The sequence below is a fragment of the Heterocephalus glaber genome, unplaced genomic scaffold (assembly GCF_053883595.1).
Source record: "Heterocephalus glaber isolate CG9 unplaced genomic scaffold, H.glaber_assembly_v1.0 deba00001504, whole genome shotgun sequence".
Lineage (NCBI taxonomy): Eukaryota > Metazoa > Chordata > Mammalia > Rodentia > Bathyergidae > Heterocephalus > Heterocephalus glaber.
The window spans coordinates 73,323,268-73,345,817 of record NW_028258324.1 but is presented as its reverse complement, the minus strand read 5'-3'; the positions used below and the strand labels follow the sequence as shown (position 1 = coordinate 73,345,817).

The 22,550-nt window shown below is 55.7% G+C and overlaps 1 protein-coding gene across 2 annotated transcripts in view; it reads left to right on the top strand.

The window, feature by feature from the left end:
- The window catches only part of Limd1 (LIM domain containing 1), a 41,499-nt gene that overhangs the window by 4,952 nt on the left and 13,997 nt on the right, over positions 1 to 22,550 (top strand). For both annotated transcript variants that reach the window (XM_087186869.1, XM_004835044.4), the window contains exon 2: positions 11,715 to 11,816. In XM_087186869.1, coding sequence (XP_087042995.1) covers positions 11,715 to 11,816 — 102 coding nt within the window. The remainder of the gene's footprint in view (positions 1 to 11,714; positions 11,817 to 22,550) is intronic.

Here is a 22,550-nt window from a genome sequence, read left to right as displayed (position 1 = left end):
CCCGTCCCCAGCGAGGACTCTGCCCTTGTCTTTCTTGTCTCCCCTTCCAGTGTTGTGATGAATGCCAGCCCCTGATGCTGCTCGGGGGCTGTGGCTGGGCTTCCCTAGCCCCTGGCACTATCGCTGCTGGAAGACACTGCCCAGCGCTCCTTGGCTTCCGTCCTGCTCTGGGGTCACCAGCCCTGACTCTGTGCCTCCCACAGAGAAACCGCTTGGGGTGGGGTTTCCTGGGACGGAGCTTAGTGTGCAGGGCCCACTGGGGTCCCCACCTCGGCGAGGGGGAGGCAGGGCTGGGTGAGCACCACTGAGTCCTGGTGGGCACACCGGTGGAGTGTGTGGGTTGGACAAGCCCTTCCGCATTGGGGAGCAGCCACCACTGGGCCACCCTGGGAGAGAGGTCACCTCTCCGCCTGCCAGCAGCTGGGCCACTGTCCTTTATTAATGTATTTTATTTATTTTTTTAAAGACACAGTCTTGCTCTGTGATTCAGGCTGGCCTCGAACTCACGGTGATCCTCCTGCCTCAGCCTCCTGAGTGCTGGGATGACAGGGGTGTACCGCCACACCCGGCTAACTTGCTGTTTTTGTTGTTGTTACCAGGGACTGAACTCAGGACCTTGCGTTTTCAAGGCAGGCACAGTGCCGCTGAGCTAAATCCCCGACCCTTTCTTACTATTATTATTATTTTGCTGTACTGGGGATTGAAACCAGGGCCTTCACATAACCCTTTTTTGTTTTGAGACAGGGTCTCTCTCGCTCACTGTGTTGCCTGGGCTGGGCTCCAACCTGCAGTCCTCCTGCCTCAGCCCCCCAGAGTGCTGAGAACATAGGCCTGCATCACCGCTCCTGTGCTCCTTTAGGAAACATCAGCCGTAGCTGCCTCAGGCGTCAGGAAGGGCCTGTGACCTTGGGCCGGCTCTAACGGTGGCTGCCCTGGGTGGCCCTGGGTCAGAGGACCACGATCACTGGGCCTTCGCAGGAGTGATGGTTCCCTCTTGCTCCCCCGAAGCTTTTCCTTCTGCTCCAAGGAGTTGCCGCTCCATCCCTCGTCCCCCACACGAGGGACTCCTTTGCCCCCGGCCAGCAGCCCTGTGCCCACTCCTGCCGCGTGAGGCCCTGAGGCCTCGGCTGGGCCCTGTGGAGCCGGGGTGGCAGGCCTGGCTCAGGCCCCGGCTGCCTCTCCCTGGCCTTGAGGAGACAGAGGGGCCGCCATGGGGTCCCCACCCCCTTAGCCTGGGCTCGGGGACTCGGGAGTGAGCTCTTTTGGGAGCAGCCCTGCCTCGGCCTGGCTGGGAGCCTGGCCTGCCAGAGCCCACAATCCTGACCTTGCAGGAAGCCAGCCGAGTGGCCAGACAAGGATAGCACTGAAATCTCCACACATCAATGGCTTTTTTTGTTTTGCTTTTGTGGTACTGAGATTGAACCCTGGGCTTTGCACTGAGGTGCCTCCCAGGCCTTTTTATTTTTTACTTTGAGACAGGGTCTCACTAAATTGCCCAGCCCAGGCTGGAGCTTGGGACCATCCTGCTTCAGCCTCCTGAGGGGTGGGATGACAGGCCTGCACCACCATACCTGACTTTAAAAAGTTATGTTTCTTGGGCCTGGGATTTAGCTCAGTGGTTCCGCCGCCTGCCTTGAAAGCACAAGGTCCCGAGTTCAATCCCTGGTACCAAAAAAAAAAGTTATGTTTCTTTACATTTGTTGATTCATAACTTCCAGGCAGGAGGCGGAACTGTGGAAAAATGGACAAATTTCAGTGGGTGTAGCTCAGTGACAGGCGCTTGCTTAGCCTGCAGGAGGGTCTGGGTTCCACCTCACACCACAGAAAACATTAACAGAAGGAAAAGAAGATGTAACTCTAGGAGCCAGTCCAATGCCTGATATTTCAAGTGCAAGTAAAGAAAAATGATTAGGAAAATGAAAAGGATGCACTGGGGGGCTGGAGGGCCATGTACAGGACCTGGGGACCCCACCCTGCTGGGGGCCCAGGGCAGGGCTGCAGCTGTAATTAGCTGCCTGGCCCAGAGCTGAGCATGCACGAGGTACTGGGTGGGCTGCCCGGCCGTGGCACAGAGCCCGAGGGGCAGGGCCCGTGGCCACCCAGCCTGTGCCCCCTGAGGCTGCTACAGAATTCAGACACGAGCTCTGTCTTTAGTTATGGCCACGTTTCCAAGCCATTTTTATCTCTGCTGTTCGGGAAAGCGGACAGGAGAAGGAGAAACTGAGGCCCTCCCGTGTCCTCTGCCTGGGAGGATGTGGCCAGGCTTAGGGTTTTCTGCAGAACACTGTCCCGTGCAGAGGAGTGCCAGGGCATGAGGGCCCTGCACAGTGCTGGGTCGCGGGCCCGGTCCCCTGACAAGGACGGCGGCCGGGTCCAGCACAGTCGGTGTGCCCGTGCCCCACAGCGTGCGAGCTCCCTGGTGTCCCTTGAAGGCACAGCAGGACTTCAGTTCTCTTGGGGACAGCAGGCCCGGCACAGCCGCTTAATAAGTGGGTTAGGCAGGTTGTTCAATTGCTGTGTACCTCAGTTTCCTCATCCGTGGAATGGGGACGATCAAAGAGAGTCGTTGGGAGGATCACACAAGTTAATACACGTAGGATGCTTAGAAAGGACCTTTCTCAGGCTGGGCGTGGTGGCGCACACCTGTGATCCCAGAACTGGGGAGGCTGAGGCAGGAGGATTGCCAGGTGTTCCAGGCCAGCCTGAACTGCATGGCGAGACCCTGTCTCAAAAAATCAAGAAGAGGGCCAGGGATTTAGCTCAGTGGCGCCGCATCTGCCTCCCAAGCACAAGGTCCTGAGTTCGATCCCCAGTACCGGGCAGGGGTGGGGGGGGTTGGGGGAGAGTCAAGAAGAGAAAAGAAAAGAAACATACCTTCTTCACAGATTGTCAGACTATTCAGAGCCCAGGCCTAGCTCAAATCCCTGTCCTTCCCCCTTGCCACGGTAACTGAGGTTCTTCCCTTCTCTTTGAGACAGCTGTGTCCTGAGGGTCAGTAGCAGCCCCCGGTACCAGAACCAGACTGGAGTAGAACTGCCTGACACCATGGGGACACTGGACAGAAACCTCCCCAGGACAAATAGGTCACAGGGCGTCCAGACCAGGGCAGCACTTGCGGCAGATTCTTACTTCTGCCCTGGTTTTTGTTTTTCGCTTTTCCCCTCCCAGGGAAACCAGCTGGACACAGGGTCTCAGGGTCACCCGGAAGTGGGGGACCCTGCTGGAGCCTTTCACAGGCAGGCCATTAGGATGACGGCCAGGTTATTTTTAAGTTTGGAAGCTGTGAGGCGGGGCCTGGGCCGGTTCCTCTCTCATCTTTCGTGTTCTATGACTTGTCCCTGTGGGTCCCAGGAGAGTGAGAGGCCAGGCTCCTGCTGGGACCCGGAAGCTAGCTGGGAACGAACCAGCGCCCTGGACGCACACGGTGACAAGCGGAAGGGTCTGGAAGCCACCATGATGCTGTCATTCAGGGACGTCGAGTTTGAGTTTCTGCCCAAAGTGGGCTCAGGAGGAGCCGGATTTCAGGGTGGCCAGCCAGGGACCGAGTTCCCTTCCTGTTCTCTTGGGAGCGATGAGGCCCCCAGTGGTGCTTTTCGGCCTTGTGAGCCGGGGTGCCTGGGTCCCTGTTCTGCTGTACGGGTCCTGGCCAGGGGACAGGTGTCTGGGCTGGCTGTGGTTTGGTTTCCTGTCAGGGGCCCCGGATGCGGGGCTGTTGGCTGGGAGAACACTCGTGTCACCCCAAGAGGAGTATGGGTGAGACCCCAACCCGGGTGGCAGTGGCTCAGCTCAGGACAGAGCCTGTTGCAGACCCTGCATGTGCGTGTGTCCACGAGTGTGCCTGCATGTGCCTGCCGGGGGCACAGTATGTCGAGTGCTGCGGGAGCAGCAGAGGGTGGACCTGCCTGGGAGTGACGCGCGTGCTCCCTGATGCCTTTGTGCTTGTCCTGGCTGTGGTTGTTGGAGCCGGGCTCCTCCCCTCCCTGAGCCCCAGGATCCACCCTTGGCTTTCCTGTGTCCCTTTTGGCGGCTGGCACCACATGGTGGGGAGGGGACACTCACGGGCCGGCTGTCCAGAAATGGGTCCTGGAGAGGAGCTCCTGGGGAGCTGGGTCAGGGGCCGGTGCCTCGGTTTCCCCCCATCAGCTGTGCGTATGGTCGTGTGGGGGCAGAATCAGTTGGTCCACACCGAGCTGTCCGACGTGGGAGGGCTGTGCTGCAGCTCACACTTCACAGGGGCTTGTCCCAGCCTTGATGTTCGTTGAAGCACAAAGCCTATTCTGGATTTTGAAGACTTAGTATGGAAAAAAGAAAAGAATGTAAAACGGCTTGTTAATAATTTTATATTGAAGCTGGGTGTGGTGTTGCATGCCTAACCCCAGCACTTGGGAAGCTGAGGCAGAAGGATTGCAACTTTGAGTCCCCTGCCCAGCAGTTTAGCAGGACCCTGTCTCAAAAAGTAAAAGAAGCCTTTAGCTCAGTGGGAAGGCCTGGGTTCAATCCCTAGTCCTGCAAAACAAACAAACAACAAAGAGCTCAAAGTTTACGAGTACCAGCGTCAGCCCCTTTGCTGCCCACCCTGGGTGCCAGTCAACCCTCATGGAAGGGGCCTTTCATGCCCGGCACTTGGTGCACACTTGGCGCGGCGGGGCCTGCAGCTGAGCCTGGATGTGGGCGTGGCCCTGGCCAGCCTGGCGCAGCCTGAGCTCCTTGGTTCCCTCCGCTGGGCTGGGCGTCGTCCACCAGGGCTCTGGCTGCCAGGAACAGCCGGCAGCTGGCAGCCCTGCCCTGCCCAGCTCCGCCTCTGTAGTTCCCTGGCCTGGAGGGGTGGGGTGGGGTGGGGTAGGGAGAGGCCCACCCAAAAGCACAGCCAGCACCAGAGGGCAGAGGAAGTGAAGTGGGACAACCCGCCCAGTGTCCCTGTAGGGTGTGGTGGCCCGGGGCCTCCCCTGGTCTTTCGTGCCCCTCCTGCCGAGTATGTTGTGTCAGGTCAGTGGGCTGAGCGTCTAGGAGACGAGACTGAGTCCTAAAATACATCATTTAGCTGGGCATGGTGGCTAAAGGCTCTCCCGAGGCTGAGGCAGGAGGATCTCTGGGACTTAAGAGGCCAGCCTGGGATACATAGTGAGCCCTTTACTTAATACAATTTTATGGAACACAGCGACTGCAGAATTGACTGTAATGTTCTTGTGTGTGTGTGGCGTACCACGTGCAGAAATTGCCAGTGCATTCATTCATCTCTGCTGTCACACGGTCAGTTGTGCCTCTTATGGATATACAGTACCGCCGCTTGTTTGCCCATCTTCTTTTCTTTTTTTGTTTTGTATTTTGTTTTGTTTTTTGAGGCAGGGCCTCGCTGTATAGTCCAGGCTGGCTGGAACTCACTAGGTAGCCCGGGTAGCTTCAAACTTGCAGAGATCCTCCTGCATCAGCCTCCCCACTGCTGGAGTTACGGTGTGTACCACCACGCCCAGCCGAATTGAGGAACTCTTTATTCCTTTCAGTGTTAGGCAGTTAGGCTTAGATCCACTATGACCCTTTGTGCTTTGTATAACTTCTGTGCTTAGTTTTTATAACTTTTTTGGCAGTTTGGAAACATTTTTCCACAGTGCCTGTGCCGTGTGCTGTGGCCCTGGGATCCCGGCTGGGTGTGCAGCAGCCCAGGGCCCTGGTTCCTGAGCCACCTGCCTTCCCAGGTGCCCACGCCTGGCCAAGTCCCGGCCACGCCCTCGGGCCCCACGCTGTTCTGGACTCACAGCCGATTTCCATCACTGTCCTCACAGCTGCTCCTGCTCTGGAGCAGGACCTTCTCCAGTTCCCTCCTTACAGAAATTGGTGGGAGTTTTGCCTTTTTGGGTGGAGGGTATGGGGGATCGAACTTGGGTCCTTGCGCTTACATAGCAGGTGACAAAACCACAAAGCTAAATCTCCAGCCCTTTTTTTTTTTTAAGCTTTTTAAAAAGTTTTATTTTAAGAACTTTTTTTCTTTTTTGCTATTTAAAAAAACCCTGAAACACAGCTGACCACAGAAAAGCCCCCAAATACTGACCAACAGAAAGAGCAAAAGTGACTCCTCTGGGCCTAGGGATCATCGCTGTTAAGTCAGAGCTTTCGGTTTATGTGTGGATGTTTGCTTGTTTATTATTCATTGTTGGCACGCTCAGGATTGGACTGGGCCCCTCACAGTGTTGGACCGGACTCTCCCAGTGAGCTCAGGATGTCTGTAAAGACTCCAAGTGGTTTAAAATTAGCTTGGGACTAGGCGTGGTGGTGCCCTGTGATCCCAGCACTCAGGGGCTGAGGCAGGAGGATGCCAGGAGTTCAAGGCCAGCCTGGGCTACATAGTGAGACCCTGTGTCAAAAATTAATAAATAGAGGCTGGGGATGTAGCTCAGTGGTACAGCGCCTGCCTGGCAAGTTGTGAGGCCCTGAGTTCAAGTCCTGGTACCAAAATAAATAAATAATAAACCTCGCTGTGGAATTGGAGACTTTAGTGAGAGTGGGGATGGTGGAGAGTGGGGGAGTCAGAACTTCCTTTCTCCCCTGCCCGAGCCTGCGGGCATCGACAGCCGGTAGACAGGAGAGGAGCCTCAGGGTTCATGGATCCTTCAGGTCCGTTTCGTGTGACCCCAGCCCTTCCTTAGGGAATCAAGACCCTAAGAAGGGGGAGATCATACTTGTTTGTCTGTCAGGTTGAACAAAGAGAGGCAGTTGTGGAAAATGATTAAATTATGCAGAAAGTTAATTACACTTCATAACTAAATTATAAAGGAGGAGAAGAATTATTTAGCAGTATGTTGGTACAGAATTCCCTCAGCTGTTGCTCCCCCTGAACATGGTTTCTTGGCTGCTGCTCTCTGGTGGGCATCTTTTACATGGGAGTGCGAGTGCGTGGGTTTCTTGGTGCTTGGGTGGAACCCATGACCTCATGCTTCCAGGCATGTTTAACCACTAGTCTTTCCCTCCATGGGAGTTTGATCTCTGGTTTCAAGGAAGATTTTTCACCTGGGCATGGTGGTGGATGCCTGTCATCCCAGCATCCGGGAGGCTGAGGCACGAGGATCACTGCAAGTACAAAACCAGCCTGGGCTACATAGTGGGTTCAAGGCCGGGCTGAACCATACACCGAGACCCTGACTCAGAAACAAACAAACACAAGACAAACATAAGTAAAAAAAAAACAAAACAGGGTCAGGGATTTAGCTCAGTGGTTCAGCTGCCTACCTTGCAAGCACAAGGTCCTGCGTTCGATTGGGTACCAAAAACAAACAAGTAAGAGTAGACAAAGGGAAGATTTGAATCCCCAGATTTTTTTTTTTTGAGACAGTCTTATTAGTAGCCCAGGCTGACCTCAAACTCACGGTGATCCTCCTGCCTCAGCCTCCCGGATGCTGGGATCACAGGCATGCATCGCCATGCCTGGCAGTGTGCGTTCATCTTTGTGTGCAGGGCCTGCTGGGGCACCTTTGGCCAGCAAGGCGAACCCAAGTGCACCGTGATTGGGAAATTGCACCAGCGACTTCCTTTTCCCCTGCAACAGAGTGAGGCCCTTGTGGCTTTGAGGCCTTGGGCGCTGGAATGGAAGCTGGAGAGCGGAGGCTGGTGCAATGCCCGCAGCCCAGAGTGGCCTTGAATGCTTCCTTTGTGGCTTGGCGAGGCCCCCGCCACTGCCTTGCAGAGGGTGCTGGAAGGCAGGCCCAGTACGGAGGTGGGGGCGCCAGGGCCTCGTGGGGTGCCGCTGGGTCTGGCTCTGCTGGGAGCCCTGGCCACAACCTGGCAGGCACCTCCACCCCACTGGAGCCCGTGGGCTCCCAGCTCCGGCGCCTGCGGGTGCTTTATGAGTTCGAGTGGCCTGGAGGGCAGTGGCTGGGGGCCTGCGCTGGGCTCTGGGCTGGCATGCAGTGGATCTTCACGGGGTGGAGGCCGGGCATGTCTGGTCTGGTCTGGGACTCAGCAGCTGCTGCTCAGGGACGCTGCCTGCTGCCCAGGAGGCCGAGAGGCTCTGCTCAAAGACTGCCCTTTCCTGTGTCCCAAAGGCACTTTGAGAAGAGTCTCCACCTACTTCGGCAGTTTGAAACCACTGCTGTGTAGCTGGGCCAGGCGGTTCCAGCTCACTGGTGCCATTCATACCGAACCAGAACGACCCCGCTGGCTGCAGTACTAACAGTGTCCTGTTCCCTCCATGGCAGAATTTGGCATAGCTCTGACGAGGGGAAGTGTGCGGCCCTTGCAGGATGCAGTGTCCTCACACATCCCAGTGTGAGTGGCCTGTCCTGGGTGCCGGGCTCCAAGTTCGCATCGGCCCTGCCACCCAGCTGTAGCCTTTGAGGAGAGCCGGCCTGGCTGGGCAGCCCCTGTTCTGAAGGCTCTGCCCACAAGGGAGAGCTCGGGCTGAGACTCTCCTCCATGGCTGCTGCCTGGGGCTGCATGTCTTTTAAAACAGGAAACTGCCCCTAGTCCTGGCCCTGTCCTGTAGAAATAGTATAATTTCTTTAAAAAGTCCTGTACCGGCATTTGGATGATAGTTTGGCAGCTTCTTAGAAAACTAAGCATTTTTTTTGTTTGTTTTACCATGTGATCACTCATGATACTCCTTAGCATGTAGTCAGATGAGCTAAATGGGTGTTTATAGCAACTTTGCTCATAATTGCCCAAACTTGAAGCAAATTGTTCTTCCGTAAGTAAAGGGATAAAGAAACTGTGGTACGTCCATAAAGTGGAATATCATTCAACCCTGAAAAGAAATGAACTAAGATGTGTTATGTATGTGTACCAACTCCTCAGGACAAATGTAATCATTACATACTGAAAACAGTACTAAGAAAAAAAGAGAGCTAACATTGTCGAAGTGGCACAAGAGGAGAGGAAATGAACCTGTGTGCGCGCGTGTATTGCTAGCAGCTTTATATAATTGTCCCAAACCGGAAACCTCACCTGTATCCAATGGGGAGGGGCTGGATAGACAAGGGGTGAGGAGGACCTGTGACTCTGGGGGTCTGTGTGTCGCTTCAGTAGTGATTTCACAGTGAAGGCAAATGTCAGAACTTACAGATTGCACCCTTTAAATGTGTGGGTTTCCTTTAAATGTGTGGGTTTCCTTTAAATGTCTGGGTTTTCTCTTTTACTTCATTCAGTTGTTTTTTTAAAGATCATCCCGAGCGGGTGTGGTGGTGATTACACCCGTAATCTCAGCACTGAGAGGCTGAGGCAGGAGGGTTTGGAGTTCAAGGCCAGCCTGGACTCCAAAGTGAGAGCCTGTCTCAAAAAAAAGAAAAAGAAATCCCTCCGGCTGCAGTTTGGAGATGGGTTACAGGGCAGCAGGTTCAGTTTCAGGGAGCGTGCCCGCCCCTCGCGCTCTGCCGTTGCTCTGCAGCCCTAGGGCTGGGATGGTTACAGTGCAGAGGGTGGGGTCTCTGCCCAGCCCGGGCCCCTGAGGGAGCTGAGCACTCATCCCTTGCTCTCCTCCCTGTGGGCCCCGCCTCTCTCTGCTCAGAGTCTGCACCGGACTCCAGGACGCAGCTGCCGGCGGGCCGGAGGAGACCTGTTCATCTAGGGCAGCGCTGGTCCTGGCCCATCCCGAGGGCCACAGGGCTGAGGCTGGAAGAGCCACACAGTGGAGGAGCCGGGTTCAGGTCCATCTCCACTCCCCAGCTGCGTGGCCTTCAGCCAGCAGCAGGGCCTTCCTGGAACTGGGGCGCCCAGGATCGCGAAGCAGCAGTGCATGCTCTGCCCCCACCCAGGCCTGCGGATGGGCCGGCGGTCTTCCTGTTGCCCGTGGCAGGACCCCTCCCCGCCGGCCCAGGGCTTCCTTCCTTCCTTGCTTTGTGTCTGGCTCGCTGGGAGCACTCGGAGCCCCATGAAGAGGAGCCAGGAGCGGGCACGGATGCCTCCGTCGGCCTGTCAGGAGGACTCTGTCCGGTTAGGGTTGTGTTACACGGGGGATTGGCTGAAATGTGCCGCATGGGAGGCTTGTAATTTGTGTGTTTCACTGTTCCCGAGTTGCACTTGAGAATAGTTAAGTGTGGGCAGAGCGCAGACTCCGGTAATGACAGTGTTTAGGGAGGAAGTCCAGGGGTGACGTGGGCTGCCGTCTGCAGCTTACTTTGAAGCAAACGCCTCCGAAATAAGGTGGGGGCCACCCACTCGGAACCCCTTCTGTCTCTCCTAGACAGAAGCTGTCTTTCTCTCAATAAATGGTTCCTACTCTAAAATAAACAACAAGCTGGGGCTGGATTGTACCTCAGCAATAGAGCACTTGCCAGGGATGTGCCAGGCCCTGGTTTCAATCCCCAGCCCTGCAAAAGAATAGAAAAGAAAAATGAAGAAGAGGAAGGGGGAGGGAGGGAGAAGGAGAAGGAGAAATACTCTACCTATTTTGGTGTATTTTCTCCTTGAATATTTCTTTTCAGTACTGTGGACTGAGCTCAGGGACTCTCCTACCACTGAGCTATGTCCCAGCCTTTTTATTCTGAGCTAGGACCTCACTGAGTTGGCCAGGCTGACCTTGAACTCACTGTGGAAACCAGACTGGCCTTGAACTCACAGTGATCCTCCTGCCTCAGCCTCCCAAATGCTGGGATTACAGGTGCACACCACATGCCGGCCCTTTTTTTTTTAAACTGGCATATTACTTACATAGTTGTGATGTCTTCGCTTCCCTGTCACGGGGAGTTCTTCCAAGGGACTTCAAGCCCCGTCCCCACCCTGTGCTGCTGGCATGGGGATGCTGGGCTGGCCGGGATGGAGAGACTCGGCCCATTCACAGGCAGGCAAGGGTGGGGAGCCCCGGAACAGCCCAGCGAGCTTATTTATGCTGCAGCACCTTCTCGCTGTGGGCCATGGCTCAAGAGGCAGGATTCCTTTGCCCTGGGCTGTACCCCAGGAGCTGCTGGTCTTGCAGATGAGGAGCCCAGCCTCACAGCGCTGACAGTTCTTAAATTTTTATCCTGCTGCTCCTGGAACCTGCACAGCAGGAGGAACTGACTTCCACTTCCGGGGAGGAAGCTGCAGGAGTAGCAAGCCAGAGGCTGTGGGAAAGAGCCTGGTTTCTGGTCCATGCGCTGCCTTCAGGCCTGGGGCTGCAGGGGAGGAGAGAGGGTGTGGGAGCCATCATCAGGGGTGGGCGTGCAGGGGGAGGCACCACTCAGGTCTGGTCCTTTTCATAACAAGCGAGGGTAATAGTCCTAGTTGGAGGGGTTCACAGAGCATTAAAGGCAGTGATTTGATTGAGAGTCCCTGGCCCACCTGCCGGCCAGGTGCACTCCTGCTGCAGCTGGGCCCCAGGCATCTTCTGAGAACTCTGGGCAAGGGCGTGGGTTGGCCGGCTCAGTTTTCTGGACCCTAGAGGAGGCCAGGGCGCAGGGTCAGGGCCGCGTCCTGCCTGGGGCTGCTTCCAGCCCGGGGAGAGAGAGCTCTTGCAGACCCTAAGGGCCAAGGGATGGAGGGAGGGAAGGGAAGGGATGTAAGAGTGCGATTCCAAGATGAAGGGAATCATGCACTGCACGTGGACCAATAAAAATAAGAAATTTGTCCATCCAGCAAAAACAGAAAAAAGAAGGCTGCTCGCCAGAAGGGACAGACATCTGAAGGAGCCACCCAGGGATTTGGCGCTGGGCTGATCTTGGAGAGGGCGGCTTCTAGCCCTGTCCCTCGGCTTTGCTGTGACTCAGTTTACCCTCTTGGCTCCCTGGACTCACTGGTGTGTTCTTGCCCTGCAGGAGCCTGCGTGAAATGCAGCAAAGGAGTGTTTGGGGCCGGCCAGGCCTGCCAGGCCATGGGCAACCTCTACCACGACGCCTGCTTTACCTGTGCCTCCTGCAGTAAGTGTGGGCGCGGAGGGAGGATGGGGTGGGTGCCTTGGGCTCCTCCCCGTCTGCCTGCTGACCGCCGCCCCAGCTGCAGGCCTCCGGGCAGCCCCTCAGCCAGTGTGACGCAGGCTGCCGTGTAGCTGTTTGGCCCCATCTTGGATCTGGAGCGGCTGAGAGGTGTGTGTATGTGTGGCCCTGTGCTCATGTGTGAGTGCACCACACACACACTAGAGCTCCTGAGCTCACATCTGAGGGTGTCTGTACGCCAGTGCATGGGTGATTAAAGTGACAGCCGGGGACATGAACTTCCGGCTGCTGTGTGCCGTGGAAGAGGCTGTCATGCAGGCCGTCGGCCACATCTGGCAACCAAGTCATGAACTGGGCTTGTGTTGTGGTCTCTACCACTGCAGATGAACTTGGAGAAGGGTTTTTGGAAGGCCAAGGTCACACTGAGGGTCACTCTGGGTCACCCTGCATCTGGCGGCTCTCAGTTCCAAGGAAGCAGCACAGAGCCCCAGTGTCAAGGTGGAGAGGTCTTTCTTACCTTCTGGCCTGCTGCCTGGAACCTAGCAGCTCACTAGAATCACCTAGGGAGACTGAAGACCCAGGGAGGCCCCAGCAAGCTCAGGGGTGGGGTTTCCAGGGTGGAGCTCCTCAGGCAGGTTTGTGCCTTAAGCAGTGCTCACCCTTGTAGGCAAACACTGGGGAAGACTTGGGGCTGCTCAAGGGATGCCCTGCCTGTCCCCTGTGGAGTTGCCTGGAGCCTGCTTCCCCAGCCTGGCCTTTCCTTTCCCTGTCTCTGAGCTCTGTCGTGCTATTTGCTGTAGGAAGCTGGTGGGAGCACGTGGTGTCGGGTGGTTGATGCTGCCTTGTGGCACCAACCAGTTTGCGTCAACTAAGGAACTTTATTTCAGCCTTCTTGATGCCTGGCTCTTTCCCTTCACCTGGTCGCAGCATCGTATTGGTTCCCTCGTGAACTGATAGGTTAAATCAGATCTTCTGAGGCATGTCTGTGGTTTATCTGTATGGGAATCATGCTCAGACCATCCTTTAAAACTTATCTTACAGCTGCTTCTCAGTATTTGCTCTGCTTACCAGGAAAAAGAATAAACACCAACCAGAGGCTGTTTTTCACGTCTTGAGTTAGTGCTTGGACCAGGAAAGCTGTTGGGAGGAGAGCACCTCACCTTCTGGTGCTGCCACAGCAGAGCTCCGTACCTGGGTGGCTTAGGAACGACAGGATTTGTTTCTTGCTGTTCTGGAAGCTGGGAAGGCCAAGGCCCAGTTTCCGGCCTTCCAGCCTGGGTGTCTGGGGAAGGCCGCTTCCTGGGTCCGATGGTGCCTTTCTCTGGGTCCTCCCGGAAGGGCGCAGGAGCCCCGGGCCACGTTGATCAGGGCCAGATCCCCAGGCCTGAGGCCCTGCCCCTTTGTGCCGTGGGCTTGGGGGTTGGGACTGCAGCACAGCCACTTTAGGGGGACCCAGGCGCAGTGCGGCCGGCCGGCCCTGGCCAGCTCCACACAAGGCTGCTAGGGGAGCCCTCTGCCCCTGAGAGGACCGAGCCTCACAGGTTTTCCTGGGCGCACATTCAGAGTCTCTGCTTGTGGTCTGGCGGTGCCCTGCCTGTCACTTCCTCCTTCCTCTCCCTGTCACCCTGAGCGTCCCTTTCTTACTTCCATGCCTCCGACCACAGTGCTCTGGAGCCGTCGGTGTCCGAGCACTGTGGGCCCTGTCTGTCAGCCGGAAGGCTGGGCTCCAGGCCGCTCCACAGCGACCTCTGCTTGCCTGGTGCCCAGAAGCTGGGATTCCCCTGGCGCTGCCGAGGGCGCAGAGCCCTGGGCTCCGTCAGCGGCGATCGTGTGGGGCTGCGTGACCATCCTGCGTGCCTCTGCGTGCTGGGGGCCAGGCCTGTGTCAGCAGCTTCCACTGGGCAGAAGGAGCTGGCCTTTGTTTTGCTGATGCCCTGCTGCTTTACCTCAGTGGCTGGGTTCAGGCCCTGTGAGTCCTTGGGCAGCTTCCTGGGTCCCTGTCCCCGTCGGTCCAAGGAATGGCACTGCGACAGGAGTGGGGTGGCTGCAGTGTGGAGCGGGGACATGGAGGCACAGCCCTGGGGACAGCCGACGGCCTGGGAGCCCCAGCTCCATCCCCAGGGGCAGGACTTGCGTCCCCTTTTTTCCAGGGACAGGTGGGTCCCCTGCACGGTGCTCCCATTTCTGGCTCAGGGTCAGGAGCAGCTATGGTCAGTGTTCAGCTGCCTGTGAGAACCGTACATCAGAATGCAAAGTCAGAGCCCGGCCCGGCTGGAGCCTTTTAAATTTTCCTTCCCAGGTTTGGTCCAGGTTTGTGCGCATTCCTTGGAGCTCTGATCATAACGTGTAAACAGCGCACCCTGCCCGCCCGCACACCTGGATGGAACACCGTGTCGCCCTCGCCAGGAGCACTGTTGCAGCTCCATGGTAACCGACCGTGGCGTCCCGCAGCCTTGTTTCTGGCTGTGTTTGTACCAGTCTCCCCTTCCCGAGGTCTCCTTGCTGCTCCTGCCTGAAGTAAGCAGGGAGCCACGGTTGTCTGTTCCCAAAGGTCCCTTTCCTTGCTGTGTATGGCTGCCATGGAGATGAGTGCTGTGCCCCACACTCGGCACCCTGCACCCTGGAGCAGGAGGGCAGGAGTGGCAGTGGCCCGCACGGAAGCTCTGGGTGTCAGGTGGCGTCTGAGTCTGAGGAGGAGCTGGCGCCATCTGTGGCCAGAGAGGAGGAATGCAGGGAAGAAAAGCGCCCTGATGGGGGTCCCTGCAGACCAGACCAGCAGCAAGGAAACAGGCAGGGGCTTGGGTCCCCTCTAAAACAGTCTGGAACCAGACCTGGCGGTGCACACCTGTGATCCCAGCTCTTGGGAGGCTGAGGCAGGAGGATCGCTCCAAATTCGAGGCCAGCCTAGCAAGGCTCTGTCTGAAAACAAATAGATAAGTAAATAGGAAGATTTTGTTCGTTTTGTAAAGATTAAGGAAATTCCACTCGGAAGTCATGGTGAAGCTGTTGACCACATTTGTTAGTGTTCACAGTTTCTCTTACTTTTCAGCTGCATGAGTTGGAAACTTCACTTGGCTGAGGCTGGGAACACGAGAGCCCCCGGTCTGGGGAGCAGGGAGCTGAGGCAGCTGGGGGGCCACAGAGGGCCGAGCAGAGAGGTCACTCAGGCCACAGGGTGGCTGCACTGGAGCAGCCTGGCTGGAGGCTGCTCGCAATCTGCCACCTGACGGACCTGGAGGAAACAGGACCCCCTTGTCCTGAGGTCCTGTGAGGTCGTCCTCTCCCTCGGGCACCAGCGGTCACACCCGCCGAAGTGGGTTTGATAGTGAGCCGTCCTTCGTTTCTAGTTTCCATTTCCAGTTTCCAGCTGGGGAAAGTCTCCAAGGGTGACAGCCCGCAGGACACCACAGAGCGCCATTTCCTCACCTGAGGGGAGGAGGACTTGAGGACCTAGCCCTTGGGAGGGAGGTGTTTCCTGAGTGCTGTGACCCGGCAGGAAGTGCAGAGCAGCCGGAGCCACGGGAAAGGTCTTGTCAACTGTTTGGGTCGTTTGGTTTTTTGAGACAGGGTCTCCCTGTGCAGCTCAGGCTGGTCCTTGAACTCATGGTGATCCTCCTGCCTCAGCCTCCGAGTGCTGGGGTGTCAGGACTGTGCTTCTGCCCCTGGGTGCCTGGTTACTTTGGACACTAGATGTTGTAGGTTTTGTCCTACGAGCCCTGGATATTGTGCATTCTTTCACTCTTCTGGGCTTTGCTGTGGATGATGCCATTAGCAGCTGAAAAGAGCCATCCTTCCCAGCCTCGATTTTTGGACTTGCTGATGGCCTCGGAGCCGCTCAGGTGGCCTGTTGTTCCCCAGGCTCAGCTGGAGGGAGCAGGGGCTCTGTCCACCCTGAACAACCTCTGGCCTCGCCGCCTCAGGTGTCTCTGATCTCGGGATCTTGGTTCCTTTCCTCGGCAGCACCGAGCTGAGTGCCCCGCATGGACCCTGCACCAGCTCTGGGCTTTCACGGCCCAGCGTTCTCTCCCTTGGTCTGGTCTGCAATGGCCTGCTGCAGTGGGAACAGAAAAGCAGAGGAGTGGATTTGCAACACTGCAAGAACAAGAAAGACCCGGGCATGGTGGTGCAGGCCTGTAATCCCAGCACTTGGGAGGCTGAGGCAGGAGGATTGCCATGAACTCAAGGCTAGCAGCCTGGTTTACATAATGAGTTCAAGGTCAGCCTAGACTGCATGGTGAGACCCTGACTCAAAAAGTTAAAAAAAAAAAAATATGGAAAATGCCCTGGGAGTGGCAAGAAAGAGACACATTGGGGCAGACGGCAGGCAGGGTGCATAGGGACTCTGACACCCGCCGGCCAGTGACTGCATCCGTCGCGCTGGATGCACTGTGTTGGGGCCTGGACTGTATGTTTCGTTTTCTGTGCAACTGCATTTTACAGGAAAGTAAGTGACAGAGGGAAATTAAAGGCCACCCCCGCTGCTCATAACCACAGCAGGGCTGAGAAGGACTTGTCATTGCAGCCCACGTAGGTGTCACTGGTGGAAACCAAAGGTCGCTAACGGGACCAGGGCATGGGGAACAGACCAAGCTGGCTGTTGCTGGCTTCCCCACTGTGACACCTCCTCGTGTCCCAGCTATGACACCTCTGCCAAGTGACTCAAAGGGCTCGGGCAGCCCGGGGTCCCCTTCCTGGGAGGAGGAGGAGGAGGAGGAGGAGGAGGAGGCGAGGGGACCCCGGGCTGAGCAGTCCCACTCCCACTCTGCCCTGTTCCTTGGCTTGCTGAGCCCAGGTGAGCCTGCAACATCTGTTTCCTTTGAGCCAAGCCAACTCGGTTTTTTTTCGTTGTATTTATTAGCATTACCCCTAACCCCGGCCCTGGGGATTGAGCTGCATCCCCACCCCCTTTTTATGCTTTATTTTGAGATAGTCTTGCTAAGTCACTAAGTTGCCCAGCCTGGGATCAAACTTGTAGTCCTCCTGCCTCAGCCTACCAGAGTGCTGGGATGACAGGCGTGCACCACCACGCCTAGCCAACGGCACCTATTTGCAGTTCACCTACTCTGGAAAAAGCCATTCATAGTGGGGCTGGTAGAATTTTGTGCACTGATGTCCAGGTCACAAGAGGCCATCGAGTGCTGGCTAGAGACCTGGAACTGTGCCTCTTGGTTATTTTATTCAACTCTGCATCTGCAGAGCCTTGTGGGGCAGGTGGATGGGACTGGCGGACCGACCACCCCGACCACCAAGTCCTGGTCAGGTGCCCGCTCACTTCCGGCACCTGTTCTCCGCTCCGCGCCGGGAAAGCCTCCCTCTGCTGTAGGGCGAGGTGTTTGGGAACTGAAATCCATGGGGAGTCTTGGGCTAAGGACGGTTACTTTGTCAGAGTCGGTGACATCCTATCTGGTTCTGGAAGGGAGGCGGGAGCATATGTGACCGACCGTGTCGGGCTGTACCTGTGTCTCGTGGCTGCCCAGAGTGAGCCCCTGTGCAAGCTTCCTCGGGACCTCGTGACCTTCTCAGCGAGGGTGCCCTGGGAGCAGAAGCGGAGTGGCTCTGTGGGAAGTGTCTTTGGAGCAGTTTCTCTGTACATTCACCAGTTAGGGTTTTATAAGCTCTGTGGCCCTGGAAGATAGCAGCACTTTTGACGACTGTCTTCCAGAACTCTGGTGCGTGGCCAGCGAGTCTGTCGCCTGCTGTGTCCTGGTGGGGGATTCATTTGTTTTGTTTAGAGCAGGCTCTTGCTCTGTAGTTCAGGCTGATCTTGAACTCACTGTGCAGCCCAGGCTGGCCTAGAACTCACAGCGATCCTCCTGCCTCAGCCTTCTGGGTGCTGAGATTTGAGGTGTGCACCACCACCCAGGCCTGGCAGCGGCCCGATTTTGAAAGCAGAATTTTAAGCTGTAACATGAGCCTGATACCCAGCCAGCCTTTTTGTGTTTGATGCTGATGACCCCGGAGTGGTCTAGGCTCAGTCTTAGCGCTTTGCTTGGACCAGGATGGGCAGAGCCTCAGTCATTGGTTCTCAAAGCATGGTCCCTGGACCCACTTCTCTGATCAGAAGTTGCGGCCCAGCCCGGCAGCCTGTGTTGTGACCAGCCCACCTGTGGTTCCCACGTCGTGTGTGGGAGCCCTGATGCCAGAGCTGCGATGTTTGGAGGTGACTAGGGTGTGAGCGGGCGCTCCCCACTGGAGGGGTGGGTGCCCCAGAAGGGCAGGAGAGGTGCTAAGTTCTCTCCGGGTCACATGCAACACCAGACGTCAGGGAGCAGGAAGAGGCCTCCCGGCAGCCCGACCTGGAGGGGTGAGTGGTGAGTTCAAAGCCAGCCTGAACTACATAGCCACACCCTGTCTCAAAAGACCCAAAACAGGCACAGGGATTTAGCTCAGTGGCTCCAAGCCTGCTTCGCAAGTGCAAGGACCTGAGTTCAATCCCTGGTAAAAAAAAAAAAAAAAAGAGAGACCAAGAACAAAAACATTTTGCCCCAGAAGGACCTGGGCTTGAACCCTAACGCATCTTTTAGCTCCATAGGTCACTTGACCGCTTTAGCTTTTGTTCCCCCGCTGGCAAAATGGAGACTCAGTGAAACCCCGCCGTAGTTGGGTAAGAAAGGTCCCTGCAGTGTGGGGCGCCCACATTAGGGGTGAGGGAAAGGCTGCGCCCCGCTGATCGCCAGCTGCGCTCTGGCGCCACCCAGTGGTGGCCGGGGCTCTAGCTTGGAGTCCCGGAGGCGGGTCCTGCCCCAGCTCTGCCCGGCACAGGGGCAGCGGGCCCTGAGTGGTCCCGCCGGCTGTGTCTGCTTCCGTGGTCGGGCCCGGCGCGATTCTGCCTGGAGAACACGGTCTCCCTGCCGCCTCCCTGCCTCGAAAGCCCCGGTAGCTGTTCTGCCGGCCGCGGCCCACCCCAGGGGTCCCCTCGCCCCCAAAGTGGGCATTCCAGCCTCTTCCAGCCAGTCTCCTCTGGGTGTGTGTCACCCCGAGGGCTCCGCACAGAATCGCCCACGGCCCCTGCGCGAGGTCAGTCCAGGCCTGCTGTATAGAAGAGCCTTGGGTGTAAAGACTTCCTTCCCTGTTCGCTAGTGGGAAGAGAAGCTGGGTTCTCCACATAGGTGGCACTCAGTAATGCTGGTGGCCCCCTGGTGCCATGCATCAAGCATAGACGTCAGGGTGGGGGACACCCGCCCTCTTGGGGAACTGCGGTCTCCTCACTTGTGAAGGAATCGCGTTTTGGGCTGAGGGTGTAGTGTGTGCCCCCTCGCCCAGCTGGGAGTATGCGTTCTCTTGTCCTAGGCTTGCCCTAGATACCACCAAGGTGTGCCTTCACTTCTGCCTCACTGTGCCGGGCACCCTCTCCAGGCTCTGACACCTGGAGTGGGGCGACTTGGAGGGGGAAGTGCTTGTGTGCACTTCCTGGTGAGGACAGGTGGCAGTGAGGGATGGGGTGGGGCTATGATGCATAACACGGCAAGGCTTTAAATCACTTTCAGAAAACTCGAAAGCCCCAGACACGGTGCCTGGAACATAGAAGCCATCAGCAGGTGTCGGTCCCTTTTCTGCCCTGCTCTGACACCATACCAACCCACTGAATGCCGTGTGCAGTTTCCGAGCTCTGGTGGTTTTAAAACCTGGAGTGAAAACTGCAGTTTGAGTTGTTAAGAGCAAGTCAGTTCCACCCTCTAGGGTCTATTTGTGGGGAGGGGCCTCGGGTTTTGAATTTTGGATAAGGGGAGGTCAGATGCAGCTGCTCGGCCCCTCCCCAGCCTCTGGTGTCTGGATGGGGGGGGGTGCCCAGATCCAGGGGCAGGGAGGTGCCTGTAGCCAGCTGGGTGAGCTCTAAAATGGAGCTCAAGCCAGGCAGGGTGGCGCACACCTGTGATCCCAGCACTTGGGAGTCTGAGGCAAGAGAATCACCTCAAATTCGAGGCCAGCCTGGGCTACATAGCAAGACCTTGTCTCAAAAAAAAAGCCTAAATAAATAAAATGAAACTCAGAGTAGTGCTTGTTCATCAGCAGACATTTAGGGAAGGGCAGGGAAGGCCGAAGAAGCAAACAACATACAAACCTATATCACCTGCCTTTACTCGATGGTGGACTTCCTCTTCATGTAGGTTAGACACACAATTCTTTTTTTTTTTTTTTTTTGAGATACACAATTCTTAAGTGTTTTTTCTTTTCATAGTATAAGATTTTATATTAATTTAAAATAATGTCTTCACATTACACATCATTCTAGAAAAACGGAATATCAAAATGAAGTAAACAAGAAAAAAAAGAAAAGGCACAGTTTCAGCCTGCTAAGTGGTGTGGGCCTGTGATCCTAGCACGCCAGGAGGCTGAGGCAGGGAGAACACCAGTTTGAGCAAGCCCCTGTCTCAAAAGGGCCTGGGACGTCACTAAGAAGGTCCTGGATTCAACCTGGTACAACACATACACGGAAGTGAGATTTCTGTCCCTCAGCTACTACCCACCAGTGTACCTAATACTGGAGTGAAGTTTAGAATATTGAAGTACGTGAAGTGGGAAGTGAAATTCCCCGTGCTGACGGCGACCGATCGGAGTGTTCATTCTGCAGCGGCGCCTCCTTGAGCACACTGGAATGTCCTCCAGCCCCTCCTGCCACGTGGGCATCTTCCGGTGTCCCGGGAACTGCCCAGGTGGCATTTTAAGTGGCTGTGTGACACTTCACGATTGAGATGTGCTCCGTGTTATGTAATTGTTCCTCTCAGGCCTCCAGTGTGGAGCCGAGTAAATATTTACCCACACTGGTCACTGTTTTGCAAAGCTGGGTACGGGATGGCCCCGTGAGTCAGAGCTGAGTGCTTCCCACCCCCACCAGTAGCTTAGGACAGCACAGTGCCAGCCGCCCAGGCCTCGGCGTCCCTGTCGCCCTCACAGATGACAAAGCTCTTGTGGATGTGTTTGTTAAAACCCTGTTATCCGTGGTGATCTTCCTCCGTGGTTTCTGCAACAGAGGCTCGGATTGCTGGGCAGCTCCCAGAGTGGTGTGCGGCTCGGGGAGGCGGGGGAGGCGGGGGAGGCCCCGCCCCGCCCCGCCCCGCCCCGGAAGTCCTGTTTCCTGCAGGCAGCCTGGCTCCCTCTAGTGGCCCCCTCCGGAACTACAGCCTCTGCTCTCCAGGAAGGGCCAAAGCGCCAGCCCCGGTGGTCTTGGACTTATTTGTGATCAGACAATGAATGAGTGGCTCGTTTTCCTTGCTGGTGACGCAGCTCTTCCCAAAGAGGGCTGACTGGGTCCCTGTCGCGTCGCTCCTGGGAGGGCTGAGGGCAGCACATCTCCCACCCAGGTGTCTAATGGAGCAAAAGGCAGAAGAGAAACTCTGGCATCTCCTTTTCCCAAATGCTGAGCCTGCTCGGGTCCTTATAGAGAGAAAGGCTTAAGCGAGAAATCACAACTAATTTCATGGCCGTGCAGGGCGTTCTGTTGGTGAACCCTGAAGTCACTGGGCCGAAGACATTCTTGTCAGCCTAGGTTGGCAGAGTCAGGAAATAGCTGTGAGGCTTCAGGATGGGAACCTTCTAGAAGTGAGGGCGGCCGTAGCTTTGAGAGAGGAGCAGCTTCGGAACGCTTCAGGGACCTTGCGCTTGCAAGGCAGACACTGGAACCCCTGAGCTAAATCCCCGGCCCACCATCATTTATTTCCTAAGAGGGCCGGGGATTTAGCTCAGTGGTGCCACCTGCCTCAAAAGAGGAAGGTCCCGAGTTCGATCCCCAGTACCAAAACAAACAAACAAAAACATGCTGATGAGTATAGCTTGCTAGAAATTTAACAGATTTTTGATGACTTACAGGAACAAAGCAGTAGCATACTAATAAATTATATATATAAATTATATATACAGGAAAAAAAGACTTATTGTATATTATTTGGCCCGTTGTCCCAAGCTGGCATAAACTGGCTCTAGCACACCAGCAGGAACAGGGACTAAAGAAACTACGGATATTTAATACCAAATTTCTTTCCTAAAAATTTGTTTCAGTGTCTACTGAACCCCAAAGAGCGTGAAAGTCTGTGTTGCCACCAACCCTGAGCGCCACTCTTTCCGACCTTTGCCAATGTGATCAGTAAAGCACAATATATCTTACTGTTTATTTTCTGCAGTGCTGGGGTTGAGCCCAAGGTCTCACATGTGCTAGGCAAGCGCTCTGTCATGGAGCTGCACCCCTAGCGCCTATTCTAATTTATAGTCTTTTAAATATGGGGAAAGCTAGAGGGTTCTTTTTATAGTACTGGTCTTTCATTCTTCCTTTGTGGCTTGTTTTTCCCATTATTTATTTATTTACTTTTGCAGTACTGGGGATTGAACCCAGGGCCTTTTAATGGAACTACTGTACATCCCCAGCCTTTTTAAAATTTTTTATTTTGAGACAGGGACTCACTAAATTGCTAGAACTTGCTAGGTTAGATCTTGAGGTCTTCCTGCCTCAGCCTGCCTCCCAGAGTGCTGGGATTAAAGATGTGCACCACCTTGGCTGTCTGGTCTTTTCCCATTCTTGACTCTTTTTCATATAGAGCTATTATTGAGTTATTTGCATATTGAGGTTAATCTTTTTCTGTCATATAGCACAGATGTTTTCTCTAGTTTGTTATTGCCTTTGGTTTATGGTGTTTTATCTAAAGATAGAGGTATGTGTATGTGTCTGTGTCTGAGTGTTTTACATGTGGAAAATAAGACTTATTTACCTATCACCTAGAATGCACA